Source organism: Bacillus rossius, chromosome 1, assembly GCF_032445375.1.
Source record: "Bacillus rossius redtenbacheri isolate Brsri chromosome 1, Brsri_v3, whole genome shotgun sequence".
In the NCBI taxonomy this organism is placed as follows: Eukaryota; Metazoa; Arthropoda; class Insecta; order Phasmatodea; family Bacillidae; genus Bacillus; species Bacillus rossius.
This window is the reverse complement of record NC_086330.1, coordinates 193015025-193034866: the sequence shown is the minus strand read 5'-3', so window position 1 is coordinate 193034866 and position 19842 is coordinate 193015025. Positions and strand designations below refer to the sequence as shown.

At 35.3% G+C, this 19842-nt stretch overlaps 1 protein-coding gene across 7 annotated transcripts in view; it reads left to right on the top strand.

The window, feature by feature from the left end:
• Positions 1-19842, top strand: part of LOC134527188 (uncharacterized) — a 412406-nt gene that overhangs the window by 63285 nt on the left and 329279 nt on the right. For all 7 annotated transcript variants that reach the window (XM_063359634.1, XM_063359635.1, XM_063359633.1 and 4 more), the window contains one exon: positions 4860-4933. In XM_063359634.1, the coding sequence (XP_063215704.1) occupies positions 4860-4933 (74 nt within the window). The remainder of the gene's footprint in view (positions 1-4859; positions 4934-19842) is intronic.

Here is a 19842-nt window from a genome sequence, read left to right as displayed (position 1 = left end):
ATATAATTTTATGGTTACCACTTAGATCTCATAGTTGCCCTATGCACGACGAAAAGACTGCTCGTCAGTTCAGAGCCTTGCACCTAGAGGCTAAAAGAGCTAGGTGGGCCCCTTACTAACCACTCAGTGGCGAGTCTCGCACTGAGGTGTAACCAGGAGGTGAAAGAGCATTTAAAGTTACATCACGCATAAGATCATCTACTGTGGGATATAAACATACTTATTGACGGAGGTGTCAAGTAAATGTCACAACAGGTGAATCTTCACTGACTCTGGCCCTAAGCACAACCTACCCTTCCAGGTAGAATATGAAGTTACAGAACTGTTCCCAAAGCAGTGAGAGAGAAATAAAAAGAGCAGAAAAAATAATGCTGTGCACCGTAGAAAAATCAGCTACTGGGTGCTACGGTGAACAACTCCCCACGACATCAGCTGGTGCATGCTTAGTTGCATCATTCATCAGCAGGCTGCAAGAACTTTTGTGTGGGGGCTATAGCAGACTGTGCGGGGCTAAAGCAGAAAAGGCTGAGTTCCTCAGAAGTGGTGCAGAGGCAATTATCATCAGGTCTTAAGTGCCACAAATTTGAAATATTTGGCACATATTTATTTTTCACCTATAACCCCAAAAATCTTTTTTTTAGCCCATTGTTCATCCTGATCAATTTCTTTCCTTTCTTTCCCTGTATGTTTTCGCCAGGCAAGTATAAGACATTTTTCTTCCCGCCTAAGGCCACGAACGCGACAAGTAACAGTGTCCGGCTTCGTGACAGAGAGTGTTTTTCTCAGCGTCCTCCCAGGGCAGCCCTCTTCCCAGAGCTCAACTTAGGTTAGCAGCTCCAGTCATGCCCCAGACTAATGTTCCAGGGCTGTCAGGTACGTATCGGCGCCCGCCCTAACACATTTCTCACGAGCTAGCAGACACCCCTCCCCCCATCTGTTCCACGAACGTCACCAAGAGCATTGAACGGGCCTTAGCCTTGGCTCTCTGCGAACTGAAATCAAGGACATCTCGCTGGTCAGCAAAAGGTCTGCCTTCGCCATCTTGTGGCGAAGATGCCAACTACTATACTTTAGTTCGGCGAGTAGCAAGGCCTCTAGCAGCCACCACCACACCTCTCTCTATTTTCCTTTCAGCCCGACAGAGCGCAAACCAGTTGGGCCCGTAAGGGCCAGGCTTACGTTAGTCCCTCTTGCGGGACTTTGTGAACTAACCTTGAGTCGGTTTCGCCTGTGCCCGACAGAGCGCTCTGCTTTCGGAGCGCAACTAGTTACCTCAGATGCCCCTTAAGTTAGGCTACCAGCCACCTTTATTTTTTCTTTTGGTCAGCGAAGCAATCTTTTGACCGCAACCTCCAGCCGATCAGAGGCCAGTTCCCCCACTTCCTAGGCCTAATGGCCCGTAGCACGATTTTAACTACATGCAGCCCAAAAGGGAAGATTGATTCGTCCTTCTGCCATCATCGTGGTCATTCCTTTCCTGTACTTCTCACCTGCGACCCCTTTCACGAAGCAGTCTCGCAGCGACTAGCTTAAGGGATGTGACCCCAAGGAAACCTGGAGTAATCCCTATTTTATTTATTTTCGAGATTGATATTCGTGTTAATTCTAATTACTAGGTAATCTTGTAGCATGACCTGCGCGTGGTTCCCGGAAGCGCTAGTGCATCACCAGAGGGAGTGATTTTCATTATTATACCCCCAGAATGGTAAGTGGGAAATTTTATGCCTTTCCTCCTATAGTTGACTTTCTACTTAACTTTTTGCCAGATTTCACGATCTCTGTTTCTTGTCACCTTTATTTCTATTCTTGACCACTGGATCTCCTATTTGGTTTGGTTCCAGTGGGGTCCAAGAGATGGTCCAAGAGTTTGGATTTTTCTCCATTAAAGTCCAGTGCTAAATTCAGCTAAATTTACATCCTTCCTTCTTGAATAAACATGAATTCCACACGTCTCTCCAGCCGGCTAACCTTTGAGCCGACTTCTCTTCTGGCTTCTGGTCACCGCCAGTGAACAGTCAACAATATCAGATATTGTTTAATCAGAAATGATCAGACATATGTTAAATTGGTATTCCAGGTATAATTAATAATCTATTTGTATTTGTAATCAATATGGTTTGACAGCTGGGGCTCCAGTAACTTTAGTCTGTGTAATTTTGTAATCCTTGAAACTATCAAAAGATAATAGTGAGAGCAACAGCACTCCCAAAATGGAAGCAACAGGGCAGGAGGAAAAGCAGAGCACCCCTATACTGGTCAGTGAGGCCATAAGAGGACTCTTCTGGTTCTCTAGTGAGATGGAATAGTCACCCATTGGTGGCAGTGCGAGACCCTGAGACCGCAGATGAAGTGGCAGTCGCAGTTATATTCTGCAGATTTAACCATCTAAGACATTACACACTAATTCTGCCTCCTCTCTTTTCTTCTCTGTCTTGTTGATAGTGATAGATTGTGATAGACGCAACATATTCCCTGTCACCAGTTACCAGAGATGTTTTTATGTTTACAGTTCTCAATGCAGTTGTATCTGTTGTATTTTTTTCTCTCTTCAACTTATGTCCTTCTTTTGTGTGCTTGATGTATGTTTTTAGCTTTGGTTTACCTTTACTGTTCTTATGTTCTACTGTTTCCTCCGTTACTGTTACTGAATCACGTAACCCCATTGCTTGAACATATGATCACTGCTATATCTTTTATTTCCATTAAATATAGCTATAAATATTTCCCCTGTTATGTATTGTACATGATTTTTTGTTATTTTGTCTTTGCAACAAATTTTAAGTTTAGGTCTAGAGAACCAATAGTTTGTGTTCACTGCCATGAATTGCAACATTCTTTACAAAGGGTCCTCAGTGGCGGTGGTTGCTGTCATGTCGTGATCATATGCCGAGAGAAATTATAGATTCAATCCCAACACCCTGATATGTTCAGAGTCTACAATCTTGGCGATTATGTTGCACTAGGCCTCTGTGCATAACCGTGCAATGTTTACCTCTGTCAAATCAAATCCATATAAAAATTTCAAAAAGAAATTAATCATAAAAAAATGATGTAAAATGCTATATTTTCAATGTTTAGATGTGTGTTCTATCCTATTTGCTTCAACTACTATAGGTATTTTTACTGGTTTAATAACAAAAACCATCTACTTTCTTAGTTTTTAAATTTTTATATGTATGTTATTTTCTGTTCAACTTCAACAAAATTTTATTACATTTTAGTAGTTTCACTTATTTTTCTGTGTAAAATCAGTGAGATACTCAACCATCTCTTATGTATAACAATGTAACTTAAATAGGCTCATTAGTTACTTTACTCATTAATTACAATCATTCATATGGTATATCAACTCAAGAGACTTTATTATTTCATGAGTTATTCAATGCCTTATCACATTTAGATTATTGATTCTGTTTTGTCATCTGATTTTCTAATATGTATTTCTGCTTCTGAAGTTTGATTTCTCACTGGGTAGACTCTTTTCTGTTTATGTGTTTCCTTTCATTGATTTGCTGTGTATGGTTTTCATAGCTTCATGTTCTTTCCTAATTTTCATCTGTAGCTTTAATTATTTTTTTATAATACGTACCCATTTATTGAATGCAGGCTATTTTTATCCTATTTACCTATTTAATTTTATGAAAAGCCTTTCTCTCTGTGTTTAAAATTTATATAAATTCCATATCTAAACTAATAAAATAGTCTGAAGTATTAAGTCTGTACTTACAATTGAAGTACAGAAAAATATTGAAAGTGCCTATTAAATTATTTAGAACTAAGAAAAGTTTTGAATTTTTTTTCTTTGTTTGTTTTGGCATTAATTAAAATCTATTCGAAGCATTTTTTATAAATTATGTTTTAATATTCAGTCTTTGGCAAACTTCAACACTAAGCTATATATGATCAGTGAATTTCACCCTTAATGGGTGTAAAAAGGGTAAATTTTTTTGTAAGAAAAAAAAAATTCTCCCTTTAATATACTAGAATTAGAGGTAAGAAACTAATAATGAACAAAGTGCACATAGAATTAGATACTTGTGTTATTTCAGTTTCTAAAAATTAATTTAGTCCCTATGGTAATACTAACCTCATAATGATACATCAACCAGTATTATATAAAAGTATGTTTTGTATTCAAACGAATATATTTGTTTTCAAAAATAGAAAAAAATATTTTTTATCTTTAAAACTTAATGGTTAAAAGATACTTAAATTTAGTGTGTAGAATTTATTACTTTTTATTGTTTTACATGTGATTTTGTTTTTGTGCCGAATGTTTATAATCTTCACCGCATGTATACATTCATTTTTTTTTGCAAGATAACTTGTAAAATCTAATTGAATTCATTTTGAAAATCGAAAATAAGTTGGAAAAGTTGAGTGTGATTTATAAACTAAAACCTCCCTGAACAAAGACTATTGAGAAAATAACCAGCAGATGTAAGAAATAATCAACGAACGTGCCGTCTTGCGTGACCATAAAAATAAATTTTCTTAATCATGTAAATATAAAATTTATTTTGACTAAAGGAAAACATTAAACATTTAACAAAAATATATTCATTATTGGCATTAGTATGCAGGATTTAGGCTTTACTACATATTAAAGGTTTTTTTTTTCATATATTATTTGATGGTTTTGTTTTTCGTCTTTGGACTGAGGACCTACTGCCCACTTACCACCTCCGAAAGAGACTTCCAATAAGGAACTTTTTCCAACTTGGGAGTGACATTTCTGTCTCTCTTTACTTACACTGTGACTTGATCTGTAGTTGTAATCAGTAAACATTATATTCAAAGTACATAGATGAAATCATACGCCAAGATGCAACAAAATTTTGGTTTGGTTTGTGTTTCAGGCCAAAAAAAGAAAAGAACTTGTCCAAAACAGATAGTGTTTTTATACTGTCATCAGATGATGAAAAAGAAGCAGGTATGTTTTTCTTTTCTTTTTTTAAAATTTTGGTTCAGTAACTAATAGTACTTTCAATATACAGGTGCAGTTAGAATTTGACTGACAAACTTTGGCGGCAGCTAAAATGTGTATGGATTGTATGTACTTACGGTTTTAAGTGTATCCTAAGGTTGGTGTAAACATTTTAATTTTGGAGCTGAGCATTTATTTATTGTAAATTATTTAGAGAGAGTATTCATGTACCTATGTAAAATAAAGTTATCAATGAAATAATACCCTTTTTTATCGTATAATTTTCTCATGCGCATAATCTTCGCACCAATATTTTAGGGCATCAAAATTTGGATAATAAATCCTCTTGCGTGAATGTTGCATGATGTTTTTGGTCCCGCTATTAGATTCCGAGCGCTTTGTGTGAGAATTTTTGCGGTATAAAAAAATTTGTTTTAAAGTGGAAATCTAATATTTGTTCGGACATTACCACTTACTTATTTAATTAACGGAAATACGAAGTTGTATGATGTGTAAATTTTCTTTCAAAGACATTTTTAAACGTCATTACCTTTATCTGTTCGTCTGTGTCGCCGCGGTGTACCGCTTATAAAAATGTAGCCAGCGCTTGTTGGCATCATTCATGTTTGGTTATTTTGCTTCCCATGTATGTAGTGTGCACACACGTAGTCGAATATCGATATTGATATCTCGCCGATTGCATGCAACGTGCGTTCTCTGTCGAGTGCCGAGTTAACTACATTTGATGGCTCGCACTCTTTCGTGGTGTGTACTGTGATGATAGTTGTGCGTTAGTTCAAGCTCACATTCGTTTCACAGATTTTGTTTTTCTATTTAAAGTTGAAGAAAGATTTTGTTGAATGTCTTATTAATTTAAATTGTTTGGCGTACTTTTTTGTACTCTACTTTTTAAATAAATGTACTTTCAATGAATGGGTTTGGTTTTTATAAATAACTTTACCTAACAAAAAAAATATTTATTTTTTTCGCATAAAAATCATACTCCTTTTCATACTTCATTTTAGTATAAAATGTGCTACAATTATGCGATAAAACACGTTATTACTGCAGCGACAAGTTTTATGGTGGAAGTTGTAGAACTTTGTGTAATTAAACATATCTAGATGTCTAGTGTTGCATCTTAAATACTTTCTCAATTATTTTTAATAAAAAAATTGTTAAGCTCTAACTTCAAAGGCATATATACCAGTCTTAAGAAGCACATTAGACTGTAAGTTTTATATATATATATATATATATATATATATATATATATAAATGATAAACGTGCAGCCTAAGATTTTCTGCCGAATTCTGACTCACTTGTATATATTTTTAAGATTTATTTGAGGGTGTGTACCATGATTGTTCAGTGGAACAATTTGTATCTAAAAAAACTCCTATAACTCAAAACATAGAACAGGGACTTCCTAACTTCAATTTAAATTAAGACACATTACAATGCAAGTTATATTCGAGTTTAGCTTCCCAGTATACCTCTTTAGTTCACAAGTTTATTATAAGTGAACTGACAACAACCAGATTTTGAGTGAATCAGTTTTTTTTCCCCTTGTACAGGTTAATTGGAAAAGTTTACCACAAGTTTGTCATTTGTTTTGTTTGCTAAACAAAAACCAAAGTGGTTTTCATTAATAAATAAAATGAATGAAATTAATCTTTTTGACATAAAGCATATATGGGCTTCATATTGTAAATGTTCCTTTTTTAGCACATTAATTATGTGTTCACTTAGTCATTAATGATAAAAATTTAGGAGACTTGGACATCGAAGTGTAAAAGTTTTTAATTCAGTATCAGTTATTTTACCTACTAGGTTATTTGTAAGTATTACGGACATTTTATTTATTCAAATTTATTTATATAAAATGTATAATTTATTAATTTCATAAAATAACCTATCTCTATAATTCAATTTTTAACAGGTCTCCCTTTCTGGAGTCCGTGTACCACCAGCCGCAGTAGCGTGCTGAGCTCTGTCTTGTGTTATCTCGCTCTTATGTAAGTCCGCGAAAAGAAGTTTCAATACCATGCCGTTCCATGTGTTAAAACAATGCTGGTAATAAAAAACCAATACTTTAACAGTTTACTTAACACAGAAAGGTTGTCACGCACATAAATAAAGCATAGCTTGGAAAATAAATCTCAGCCACTTATACTAAAGAATTTTTTGAAGTTTATATGCCAATTTAACCAATAATGGCTTTAAAATGTGGTCTGTGTACAAAACAATACTTAAAACTTCAAGACTACAATCTTATTGAAATAAGAAGGGTCACTAAAGAAGAAAGTGATCACTAATTATTGTGTAGAAATATCACAGTGATATTTTAAGTGTCTGTAAATAATTGGTTTTATATATTATTCACACTAAAAAAAATGTTAGTTTGGTTACATGCATGATATTATGCATATTAAATTAAAATTTTAAGTTAAAGAAATTTTAGCTGGGTAGAAATTCATGTCGCCTATGTAATCAAAACCATTTTTTTAATGAGTTCGAATAAGCTCACAGGTATATGTATGATTGGAGGGTGAAAATTTTGTTAGTAACATGTACAGTACCAGAGCCATAATGAGAGTCTCAAGACATGACAACTTGCCTAACAGGCATGCCAGGAGTCAGGATGTATTGCTTTTGTTCTTCCGTCACGGTCTACTGATAACAAGAATCATTTTACAAGGTCCCATAATATTGTGGAAATTTATTTTACCTCTTGTTTTGTCACATAAGGACCAAATTTATTTTATGAAAACAATTTCCTTTTTGGTTGATTTATTATTTGTATTACTAATATTTTATACACTACTCAGAAATAAATCTGTATTGCACAGAATATATTAAACTTCCTTTTACCAGAAAGTCTGTGGTGTAATATACACTTAAATCTAAGCTTTGAGTTTGAATCATTTATGAAATCCAACTGAATAAGTTCAAAACAACTAATCCGTGCTCGTACGTCAAATATTTATAAAAAAAATGCATTAAGTGACCCTTATTTCACTACAGCTTCTTTTTTTCTAACAGGAGGGAAAAAATTACTGCCTATGTTATGTCAGAGCTCCAGCTCCTCATTAGAGCCTTCATCCGAGCGGAATAAAATTTATGTTGTTGAAATATTAAACTTTAATCATTCATTATGATTGAGTCAGTCCGTATTAAATCAACCAATGGGTGTTGCTGATATATTTATATATTCAGAGTTACAAAACTAAATATCCTTTTTTTAAATTGTAAACAGCTTTACTCTCAGTGTACGGCATTTGATAAGAGTCATTTTGTGAATGGAACGGAAGTCATTTGGAATGAAAATGAGTACCACAGTACTGCCATCGATAGAAGTCTCAGGAATCTCGAAAGATGGCGCACCCGCATGACGGGGCTCATACTTGGTCCCTTAAGTCCCTAAAAGTCCCTAAACCAAAATAAAATCCCTAAGAGTCCCTTTATTCAAAATATCAGTCCCTAAAGTCCCTATAATCATTTTTTTTTAATTTTTTTTCCCCAGAAGTTTTAGCAATTCTCAAAAAATCAACCAATGGAAATTGTAAGTTTCAATTCGAGACATGGGCCAAAATTATAAGTGATACTTAAGTGTTGTGTGTTGTTTGTGATTGTAAAATAAATGTTTCCAAAGGTTTTGAAAATATCAGCCATCGCATACCCTTAAAAAAAAAAAAAACATTAAAAAAATTGTGAAATAAAACTTGGACTCTTTCAGTTAAAACTAACATTGCAAGGTCATGGAGAGTGTTCAAGTGCTTCAACATCGGGACAAGGTCACATAGTGTGTTCAAGTGCTTCAACATCAGGACTTAGTTCACCAGAGAAGGCAGCACGAAGCAGTGAAGAATATCATGATATGGGCAAGTCTACAGTTTGAACGCTGAAGATAAGTGAGAAGGATGCTTCCATTTCTGCAGAACTCTTCCTGGCAATGAAATGTGTTATTGAGCATTACTCTTACGCGTCATGCTCCAAGTAGTGCAGCGAAACTTCTGAAAGTGGCAAAAATGATGCCCTTAGATGTCCGTACAGACTGCCTGATTGATGAGTGGAACATGATTAAAACAGAACCGTTTACAGGAATCTGCCAAGACCTTGAAACATTTTGGAAATAAGTTTTTGAGGTGAAGAATATAATGAATGACTCAAAATACACAGAAGTTACAAAGGTTAAAAGCCTGTCTGTCATTACCACATAGTAATAGTGATGTTGAAAGAGGCTTCTCAACATCTGGAAATGTGATTACAGAACAGGCAGATGCTATGAAAGAAAGATCTTTGAATGCACAGTTGAATGTTATAGATGCCTTGAAACTTTATGGTAATAAGCCAGCTTGTGTTCCAATCACAAAAGAGCTAATAGCCTGTGGTAGATGTGCAAGAAGCAAATACCATCAGTACTTAGAGGAAATCAAACTAAGAGCAAAGAAACTCCTTGAAGAAAGAGAGAAGGAGAGAAAAATTTCTTAAGAAGAAACATCCAGGATATAAAATCAACAAAAGAAGAAGACGGTTAATGATGTGCAAAAAAATTTGGTTGTGAAAAGATGAAATTGAAAAAAAGAATGCAGCTGACAAACTCCTTCAGCAAACTGCATCATGTATAGAATATGCACTCAAAAGAAAAAGCCTTGAAGTGTTACATGTAGCTAATGGATTATTAGAAGGATATAAACATATAAAGTTTTAAAACTTGAAGAGGACAAAGCTAACAAAGAAACATACTTGCATGCGAAGACATTGGGGAATAAAGCTTCATCTGTTATAACTTAATTTTTTGAGAGATCCCAAAAAAAAAAAAGGAATGAAACTGTAATTGAACTGTTTCATCAATGTGAATTTATTGTTATCTATGTAACTTAACAATACACTGTGTTCTAGATTGGTCTTAATTCAATAATATGTGTATAAGATTTTAAAAAGTTATACGTTTTGACTGCTGTAAGTACTTATCGTACGTGGATTTTTCACTGTGTATTAAATTTTAAATGTGCATTTTATACTTTTCCACTAAAAATTAAATTTAGCCATACCACATCCAGGGTCAAATCAAAAACACTAGTCAACAAATTTGAATAAAATTAAAAAAGATACTAACATGTAATGCAAATTAAAATAATTTTATCATTTTGATTTGATCTTTCTTAACCGGCTTAGTGGTAGATATTTCTCTTAAAATAAACGTAATGCTTTTGAATTACTTTTTTTAACTTACACTTGGGCATGTTGCCACACATAGGTCCGCCATCTTGACGACTTCGGCTCGTGGTTATAGCAGGTCCTGCATGCATGTGCATTGGACTTTCAACCTGTCAAATTTCTGTTGTGTTATGTGCTCTTATTTCATGCATTTCTGGTACATATTGAAATTTTGTCCTCAACACACCTAAAGAAGTATAACTTAAGTCTTTTTCACTTTTATCGGAGCTGATTTATAATGTAATTAAACCTTTTGCCCTACAAGTCGAATGATTAAATAATCAACGTAGCTGCTCCGGGAGTGATTTCTAGTGGCGGGTGTAGAATCTATGTGTGATTCACATCATGAAATGTAGTTGAAAACATAATTTTCATATACTTATAACACAATGCATTATTTAAAGAATTCTATGTTAAATATTGTTTCCAAGTTTTGTATTATAAATGTATTTGTAACATTAGAGTTCATGAATTTGCTCATTACCAAGGGTAGACGTTTAGACATCTCTGGCTACTACTAAAAGACTCATTAATTTTTTTTCATCACTAACATTTTTTCTTCTGGCAAACATTATGTTTCGAAGGTTTTATGTATTGACGCTTTTTCAAAGGTTAACTGAAATTTAAATAACTATTTTATTATTTAACATATCTTTTGGAATAGAAATATCTTAATCTACATGAAATCATCTACAGTTAACCTAAGACCAAAAATTTGTTCAGTTGTTAGGAAATAACCTAAAACCTGATTTTTAAAATAATGTTTTGCCCATAAAAGTATAATAGACCATTAGATGTTACTATAACAAATTTTAAAAAAAATCCCGTTCGGTTAAGCTTAGAGGCGCATGTAGACTTCGAAGTTGTTATAATTTTTCAAAATTTGTATCCAAAGCATCATGTATATTGTTACGAACATGAGCAAGGCCGGGACACGTGCAGGTGCAGAGCTGGCTGGCGACTGCCGTAATATGATATGTGCAGCGTGCGCCTGGAAGATAACAAGGATGGTCGCTTTCCCCCCTCCTTCCCACCTCTCCCCACGCGGCGCCCTGCCTTTGACACGTAACTGACACCGGACAGCTGCGGAGTTACGCGAGCCGCTGACATGTGTTTTGAGAGATTTCTGCCGTTGGGTCGGCGTGGAATGACGCAACTGGCCCGGGCCGCGCTCACGAGTTCTGGAAATTGCGGCTGACAGATAAAACGAGGACGGCGGCCTCGAGAGGGGGAGTCAGTCAGAGTTCAGTCGGGAGTTCTCGGGACGATACTGTCGTGGGTGCGGCAGAGTGGCGAAGTTTTTGGAAGAAGGTTCCAGGGCAGGGAGTGAGTCAGTTCAGTGAAGTCGGGAGTTTTCCCGCGGCGGAGTTTCTGGGCGATAGAGCGGCGTAGTCCCTGGACGAAGGTTCCAGGGCGAACAGTTCAGTTCCGGGCGATAGTGTCGCGGGCGCTGCGGAGTTCCGAGCGAAGTTCTGAGCGAGGCGTAGAGTGGGATCTCGGCGAAGGGGAAGTGCGACGGTGGTGGCGGAGTGCGGCGACGGAGGACCACGAGGGGTGCTGCGGCGATAGTTGCGCCAGAGGTGCGACCCAGCGAGGTGTGCGGTGTGTAAAAACAAGTGACTGGGGAAGCAACAATTTTAAGTACAATTGATTATTTGGCAATTTTATAAGATTAATTGTAAGTGACATAAGTAGTGGCCATCAATAAAACTGTGTAGTGTGTAGTAAAATCTATTAATTGGGCCATCCTTTACGAACCCGCAATAAATCGTAACAATATTTTTGAATTAAAAAAAAAAATATATCAAACATCTCCCCATTTCTAGACCAAAAATTTTGGTCTTAATTAGAAATTTACAAATTCTTTGAAAGGCTGGATAATATATGTACTAAGTGTGTAATAAATTTGTTATTCTGCATGTGTATTTTGGTCACCCATAGAATTAAGGGTTGGTCATATCAATAACTAGTTCAGACCCTATTTTATATATAATATTTAGAAATTTTTAAAAAACTTTGGATGGTGTCCTGAATTTTTTAGAATACTGAGATATGTGCAATTTACAATTATATTTCTCAGGTGTAATTTTTGAAGATCAATATCTGGTTTCGGGTTCTGCTGTGGATATCTCTCTCTTCCCTCGTTGGCGTCAGGGTAAAATACTGCTGGTGAACCTACCAAGTGGTTATTCCAGCTAGCACGCCACTGAATGTGTGAGAGCGAGTGTGAGCTTGTTGCTATTGAAACCAATACTTTATGTATTAGGTGTGTGATGTACCTCTGCATAAAGTTATTGGTCAGGTCCATAGAGTTCAATTTCCATTTAATAAAATACAAATGATTAAAAGATATCAAATTTATTCAATAATTAGCAATGACTATGATTCTAAGGCGGCTAATGCAAAGGTATCCAAAACAGGTCCTAATATACTAGAGAACAACCCTAGTTAAAGGAGATTTCAATTACCATCCTGATAGAAACCTGTACCTTTGTAATTTTAGTATCTGATAATTCAAGGGGGCACACAATAAAATGCTGGAACTAGCTGTGTGGAGTCTGAAACAATCTTATTGTATTTGTCGGATCTCCAGGTGGTACTCAGCTACACTGGAAATTGGATCGAAGAACGGCATCCCTCTAGTCCTGAAAGATTTATAGTCTAATTGGATCTCACCAAACGTCGGAAATATTCTTAGCAGAGTACTGCAACCGTCGTTTTGAGGCACTATATATACGAAAGTGACCGACGTGGAAGTGTTTCACAAAGACGTAACTCCCTATTTCTGACATACAATGTCAGTAAATACTATCTTAAGGTGGGACATCCGTACGGATTTTATATGGAGAAATCTTACGACTTTCGTGACTTATAGCTCAAAGATGGATTATCCTATTAAACCGGAATTTTTTCCTATCAAAGACAACGATGGGGAAAATAAAGCTATTGTCGAATTTTTAATGTTACACAATTAGAGAAATAATAAAAATAGGATATCAAAGTTGTTAAATTTTCAAGTAGCGAAAATTCGATTTTCGATACCATAGCTTCATTGGAATTCAAATAACTTTGTAAAATATATACGCGATTGCATGTGTTTAAGTAACCGTTTTGATACAAACAGGCACGTAAAATTTAACTTTTAGTTCCAGGTTTTATCGGAAGAGAGCGCATTCTAAAGATGCTTCCCCCACCACCGGCGTGCTCATTCTCCTCCTGCGCTCTGTGGGGGTAATAAATTGGCCGGTATGTTAAGTTTGCGTTCCTTCCGTTCCTGGAACCGCTCAAAGGGAAACTATACCTTCACATTGTCACACCTTTACCTAGATTCGTGATTCACAAAGTGCTCGTTTCATTTTGATCATACAGAGTTTTCGTCAGCTAACCTATTCTGTGCATTGTTTTTTCACTACTGAGTGTGTGGGTAATGCAGGGTGGCCACTCACCGGGAAAACCGGGAAAACCGGGAAAACCGGGATTTATCAGGGAAATCACGTTGATCGGGAATTATCAGGGAAATGTCAGGGAATTTTTTTAATAACCGGGAATTTTTTGTGTCATGTATATTTCCGCAGAGCTGCCAACCATTACGGATTTAACACAATATTACGGAATTACGGAACATCGCTGGTTTATTACGGAAACGAGGCTTTGTGCTGCTGGGTAACGGAAAAAAAATTCCGTTTCTGGTGTGCGTGTTTCGTGAACGCAGTTCGAATACATCACGTGGTTGCGCAGATAACGGAACTGATAAATGTGCGCATGTACTGTCGAAATAAGTAGATTAATTGTTGTGTTTTGTAATAGAAATGGTACGGTATTACGTCCGTTGTACGATACAACTAGTACATATTCTCGGTCTTTTCGTTTGTTAGCTACTTACATCACGATAATTTTTGTACGGTACTTTGGCTAACCTGTCTTGTGTTATTTACTTTCTTGAAAGCCATTTTTTTCATCAAAGTGTTTTTGTCGTGTGTACAGACGTGAAACCTTTTTATGTTGTTCGATAGTGTTGGTTGTGTTCTTCAGTGCCGGTTGTAGAAATGAAGCGTGTGACAGAACAATGTGTATCTGGGGCAAAAAATAAAGAACGTTATTCTTCAGAACTTGCGACCAAACTATATAAAAGAATGGCCATGCTTGTCATCTTCAAATGTTTTGGAACGCCACGCTTTTTGTAATGTATGCACGTGTGACTTTTCGATTGCGCATGTTGGAAGGGATGACTGAGGACGGCATATTGAAACAAAGAAACATGCAGAACATTTTAAAGCCGTGACGAGCAATAAATCTATATCGTCGTTTTTCGCTACATGTGAAGAAACGAAAGTAACAAACGCAGAGTTATTGTTTACAAGTTTTTTGGTAGAACACAATTTACCGATAGCAGTAGCCGATCATTCGGGTAATTTGTATAGAGCTATGTTTCCGGAATCAAAAATTGCACAGAAATACAGCTGTGCGAGAGCAAAAACATCTGCCTTAGTGGAGTATATGGCTGGTGAAACTAAATTGAAACTGTTGAATCTTTAGTAAGTGGACCATTTGCTTTAGCTACAGATGGGAGTACTGATTGTAATGCAGTGAAGATTTATCCATTAGTTGTTTCATTTTTATATCAAACACAAGGTAAAATTTGCACTGTACTGTTATCCCTTGTTGAGAGTACTAAGCCTAAGAATATTTCACAACTAGAAATGTTACACTTCAAAAATGAATTAAAGAACAGTTATCAAAAGTTGTGTGAAAAAATGTTTGAGCGCTCGCCACTGAAATACCCCATTACATAAAACATAACGCAGACTGCAGGTCATTGAACGGGACGCTATAATGTAAAGTGACATATTTAAAATGTATTTGTTATTTAACGAACTTCCGTATGTATATAATGAAGAAAATACAGCAAGGTGCTAAAATATGAGTAATCTCTTTCTATAATATTATATTTTTTCATCCAAAGTATGTTTTTTGTAATTGTAAATATCAGGGAAATTTTGAATTTTTAATCAGGGAAATCAGGGAAAAATCAGGGAATATTTTTGGTGACTGTGAGTGGCCACCATGTAATGAGAATAGACGGAAAACAAAATGTCTGAATCTCTAAAAGGGAAGACCACAGTTTATAGTCATTGGTCGACTAAAGGTTCACAGCAATTGAAACTGTTGACAAAACGGCAAAAACCTAGGCCAAATAAGAATTTACTGAATTCTTGCAAGAGACGAAGGTAAGCTATAATACGGTTACGTAAAATAAACTTGCAAGCTATCAAGTTTTATAAGTGGCAAAAATGTAACGGCTATCCCAATTTTTCAGGTTGTCAGATGAAACAAACACAGCTCATGGCAGACCCAAATTTACAGCTGTCTGGAGTGGCTCCCAAAAATTCCAGTTGCTCGTCCACAAATAGACCACACCGACGAATAGATATTCCTAAAGAATTCTGCAAATCTTCTAGTGCTACTTTCTCGTTTTCTCGACCATGCATGATTGCTTCATTCCATAGAGATTTTCCGTACAGAATACTTTACACCCGACCTTATACGTGTCTCTTGGTGCAGTTAACATCTTATACACATCAGCTATTTCATTACTTCCTGTGTACCTCTCGTTGATTTACATGACATTAGCATTGCAGTATTTTATCGCTGACTGTATACAAATTGTTCAAATTAGAACCTGAAAGTTAATAACGTGCCATTATTTTATTTTTTATTTAAATGTTTTCTGTACAAATATTATTGAAATGTTAATTTGCAACGTACAACTTTTTCTTTATATTTTTTTGTCGTTTGTTCTTGTTATATTTATCGACAACTATAACTTTTTTTTTGTAGGCTGCTATTGTTGGATACTACACGAAGAAGGTGCTCTTCATTGGGGTGAAAAAGAAGTACTGCACAATTTGCGATCGCGCAGAGAAGAAAGATGCAACTGCTGCCGATCATGCTTGTAGTAAGAACTGGGGTGTTCACCAAACATCAACAAGCATGGAATCGGCTATCATTCTTGAAGGTTTTCTTGCAAATGAGGAAATGTATTCGGTGAGATACGCTAAAATTGTTGCAGATGGAGACAGCAGTGTATATAAAAATATTCTAGACGAAAGACCTTACAAATCATTGACTAGAAAAAATTGAGTGCTCGAACTACCTTTTAAGGAATTATTGTAATAAATTCAGAGTCATTGCAGCAACTAGTGATGGAGGCCGTTATCCTATTTGTCTTGGGAAGAAAATTGGAAATTCTATTTTGCGAATTGGAATGGCAGTGAAGAAGGCTGCAGAATACAGGAATAAGACCATGACAGATGATATTGAGCTAAGCATTTCCGAGCTAAGAAAGGATATTTTGAATGGGCCAAATCATGTATTTGGGAGCCATAGTAACTGTGCAGAACGGGGGTATTTCTGTGATGCTGCAAAACAGAAGAAAGCTCCATTATCAATGATTTGATAAGCACTGGACTGTTTGAAAAAGTTATGTTGGCAGCAAAACACCTTGCCAGGAATACTCGTAGTTTGCCATACTATATGGACAACAATGCTGCTGAACAATACAATTCTTCCATTTCCAAATACACTGGAGGGAAAAGAATGAACTTTTGTAGAGGAAATAGTTACCAAACAAGATGTGCTGGAGCAGTAGTACAGCATAACACAGGAACAGCTCACTACACGATACACAAGCAGATGTATGGCAGAAGTCCTGGATTTTTCTGTAAAACGTCCAACTTAAAGGGAAACGGACAGATTTGAAGAGACATTCAAGAAACGTGCAGAAGAAATATCCAAAGCAGTCCAAGAAATTCTCAAAGAAGTTGTTTTTGGGTTTTTGTGACAAAGATAGTTTTTATGGACCAAATGCACAACGACCAGACATGGATGATCAAGAGTTTGAGAAAGAACGCTCTTTATTTCTTCATTCACTGAAAAGAAGTGATGAACAAAGAAAAAACTTAGAAAAAATAACAGTACTTCAAAGTGGGAGTGGAGTGTGGTTGCAAGAACGAAGAAAACTACTCACTGCTTCACATTTTGGGTCAGTTTGTAAACGCCGCAAAACAACGAAATGTGACTCGCTTGTGAAAAGTATTTTGTACGGAACATCTCTATGGAATGAAGCAATCATGCATGGTTGAGAAAACGAGAAAGTAGCACTAGAAGATTTGCAGAATTCTTTAGGAATATCTATTCGTCCATGTGGTCTGTTTGTGGACGAGCAACTGGAATTTTTGGGAGCCACTCCAGATGGTATCATAGATGATGATGGTATAATAGAAGTTAAATGCCCATTTTCTTCAGCAGACTTACATCCAGAAGATGCGATAGCTCAAGGAAAGATAAAATCATTTAAGTGCCAAGATGGAAAAATTGTACTCAACAAAAACCATGATCATTTCTTTCAAGTGCAGGGACAGCTACACATTACAAAAAGAAATTATTACTTTACATTGTCTGGACTAGGAAGGGTATGTATTATCAATGGATAAAAAGGGACAATAATTACTGGCAGGAAGAAATGAAGGATAAACTTGTTAAGTTTTACGTGGATTGTCTATTACCAGAGCTAATGACCTTAGATACACACGTTCTATGCCAATAAGAAGTCCTGATTAGATACTGAATGCTGGGAAGCAGTGCCCAGCAATTTCAGCAGGATTTCAGGATCAGCAGTGAGTTCAGTAAAACAAAACAAAACAAAAAACTATATTTGTGATTAGGGTGAGATATTTATTTCATAGTGACAGGTTTTCATAAATAAAGGTAATAATTTAAAAGTTTTATTTTTAGGTGTGCATACTTTCTTACTGTTAGGTATATGTTTATGTAGGTACACATACTTATCAATCAACTACTTAGTTACTTTTTTTTCAGAATCATTAAATTAAATTTACGAATGAAAACCCTTTATGAACTTTCTCTAGTGCTTATTCACATTATATTTATATGGTTCTTAATATTTGTGGAATATAATGAAATCAAATGCATATGATGAAGTGCATTATACTTAAATCATGTTTGTGATAATTGAATTATATGTTATAAATGTGTGTTCAAATGAATGCAATGTGCAAACTGAATTACTTTATACAGTACTCCAGTGTTTGCCAGTGTATGCCAGTGTATGTATTATTTGCTGCAAATATGTATTGGAAGGATGACTAAATATACAAATTGAATTTATGATCCAACAAATTACGGTTTATGTAGATTATTTTTCTAATGTTTTGGAAAGGAAAACAATAGTATTAACGAAAAATCATTAATTATTTAATACAACAGAATTTTATAACTACGAGTTACAATATTTTTTAAGGCAATGATCTTCAAATATCACTTATTTTGGGGGGTATTTCATAGCAGACGGTATTGTAAATTTATTGTTGGTCATGTTGTTCCCAATTAGTTTTACTAAATTGTCCTATTCTTTCATGAGACTAAACCGTGATTTTAACTGATTATTGAATGAAAAATGTATGCCGAATTCAAAATTTGTCAATTTACAAATTAGCCTATATCATTTAGGCCTAACCCTACATTGACATACATAGTTACAGTTATCGACATTTAAAAATTTGCTACTATGGAAAATCCGTTTTGAAAGAACACAGTAAAATGAAATTTACAATATAGGCTTCTGTTTGCGTTTTAAAGTTTAAAGTTTACAAGTGTAATATCTTTGCCTTGAATGTATTTGTATTGAGTTTATTACAGTGTTCCTTTACTTTCTTTGAGAACTGAACACAATGAAGCATTTCTGTTGAATTTTTTTAGTATCATTGTTATTAAAATTATAAGTTAAATTATTTTCTGTTTTAACACGACACCAACGAATCTTAAAATACATACAGAGTAGGAACTGAGATATGCTGTGAGAATTAATATTAACAACGATTTTGTTTCTATCAACAAAATTGCAGGCAGGTGAGTTTTAATATGTACAATACCAAATAAAATATTTAGTTGTTACATTGAGATAGTTTTTTTGTTACTTTTATTTGTTTGTCTGAAAATTGTTTTATAGAGGTAAAAAGGTTTGCTAGACTGCAAACAATTCCCATGATTAAATATTATAATTAGCTGAAAAGAGCACTAATCATAACAATTAACAGTGTATAATTACACTGGTATTGTTATGTAAAGTACTGTTTCTTATTATGAATGAAACAGTATTTTACCTATCTCAAACAGCTCGCTAAACCTCTGAAGAACTTGCCAAGCATCATTTCTACGATCCTATGCTTGAGATACACTGCATTTGCAATCATGTTTACAATATGAGTGATCATTATTACTAACTTATTTATCAAATGGTTTGCAGTTCGTGACTTCAGATTCCGTGTAAACGTCAAATGTTTTGCTACCTACTGAAATTACTTAATTTGATATGTTTTGTCATTAAATACAATGACGAACACTAAAATATTCTTACCGCACCAGAACTTAACTAACTTTTGAGTAGTAGATTCCTGTCAAGGTACACACAATAGCCTACACATTTCCAACCTAATTGATAGGATATCTGTGTGAGTTTATTGGGAAAATAAATATGATAATAGGTAGTTTGGTTAATTACATTTAATTGTATCTAATGGTCAATCACGTCTTTAAATCTGTATTCAGTTTCAGGGCGAGTACAGATCAAAGCCTGCCTACAAACCTACCGCTTATAGTACAACAGACGCTG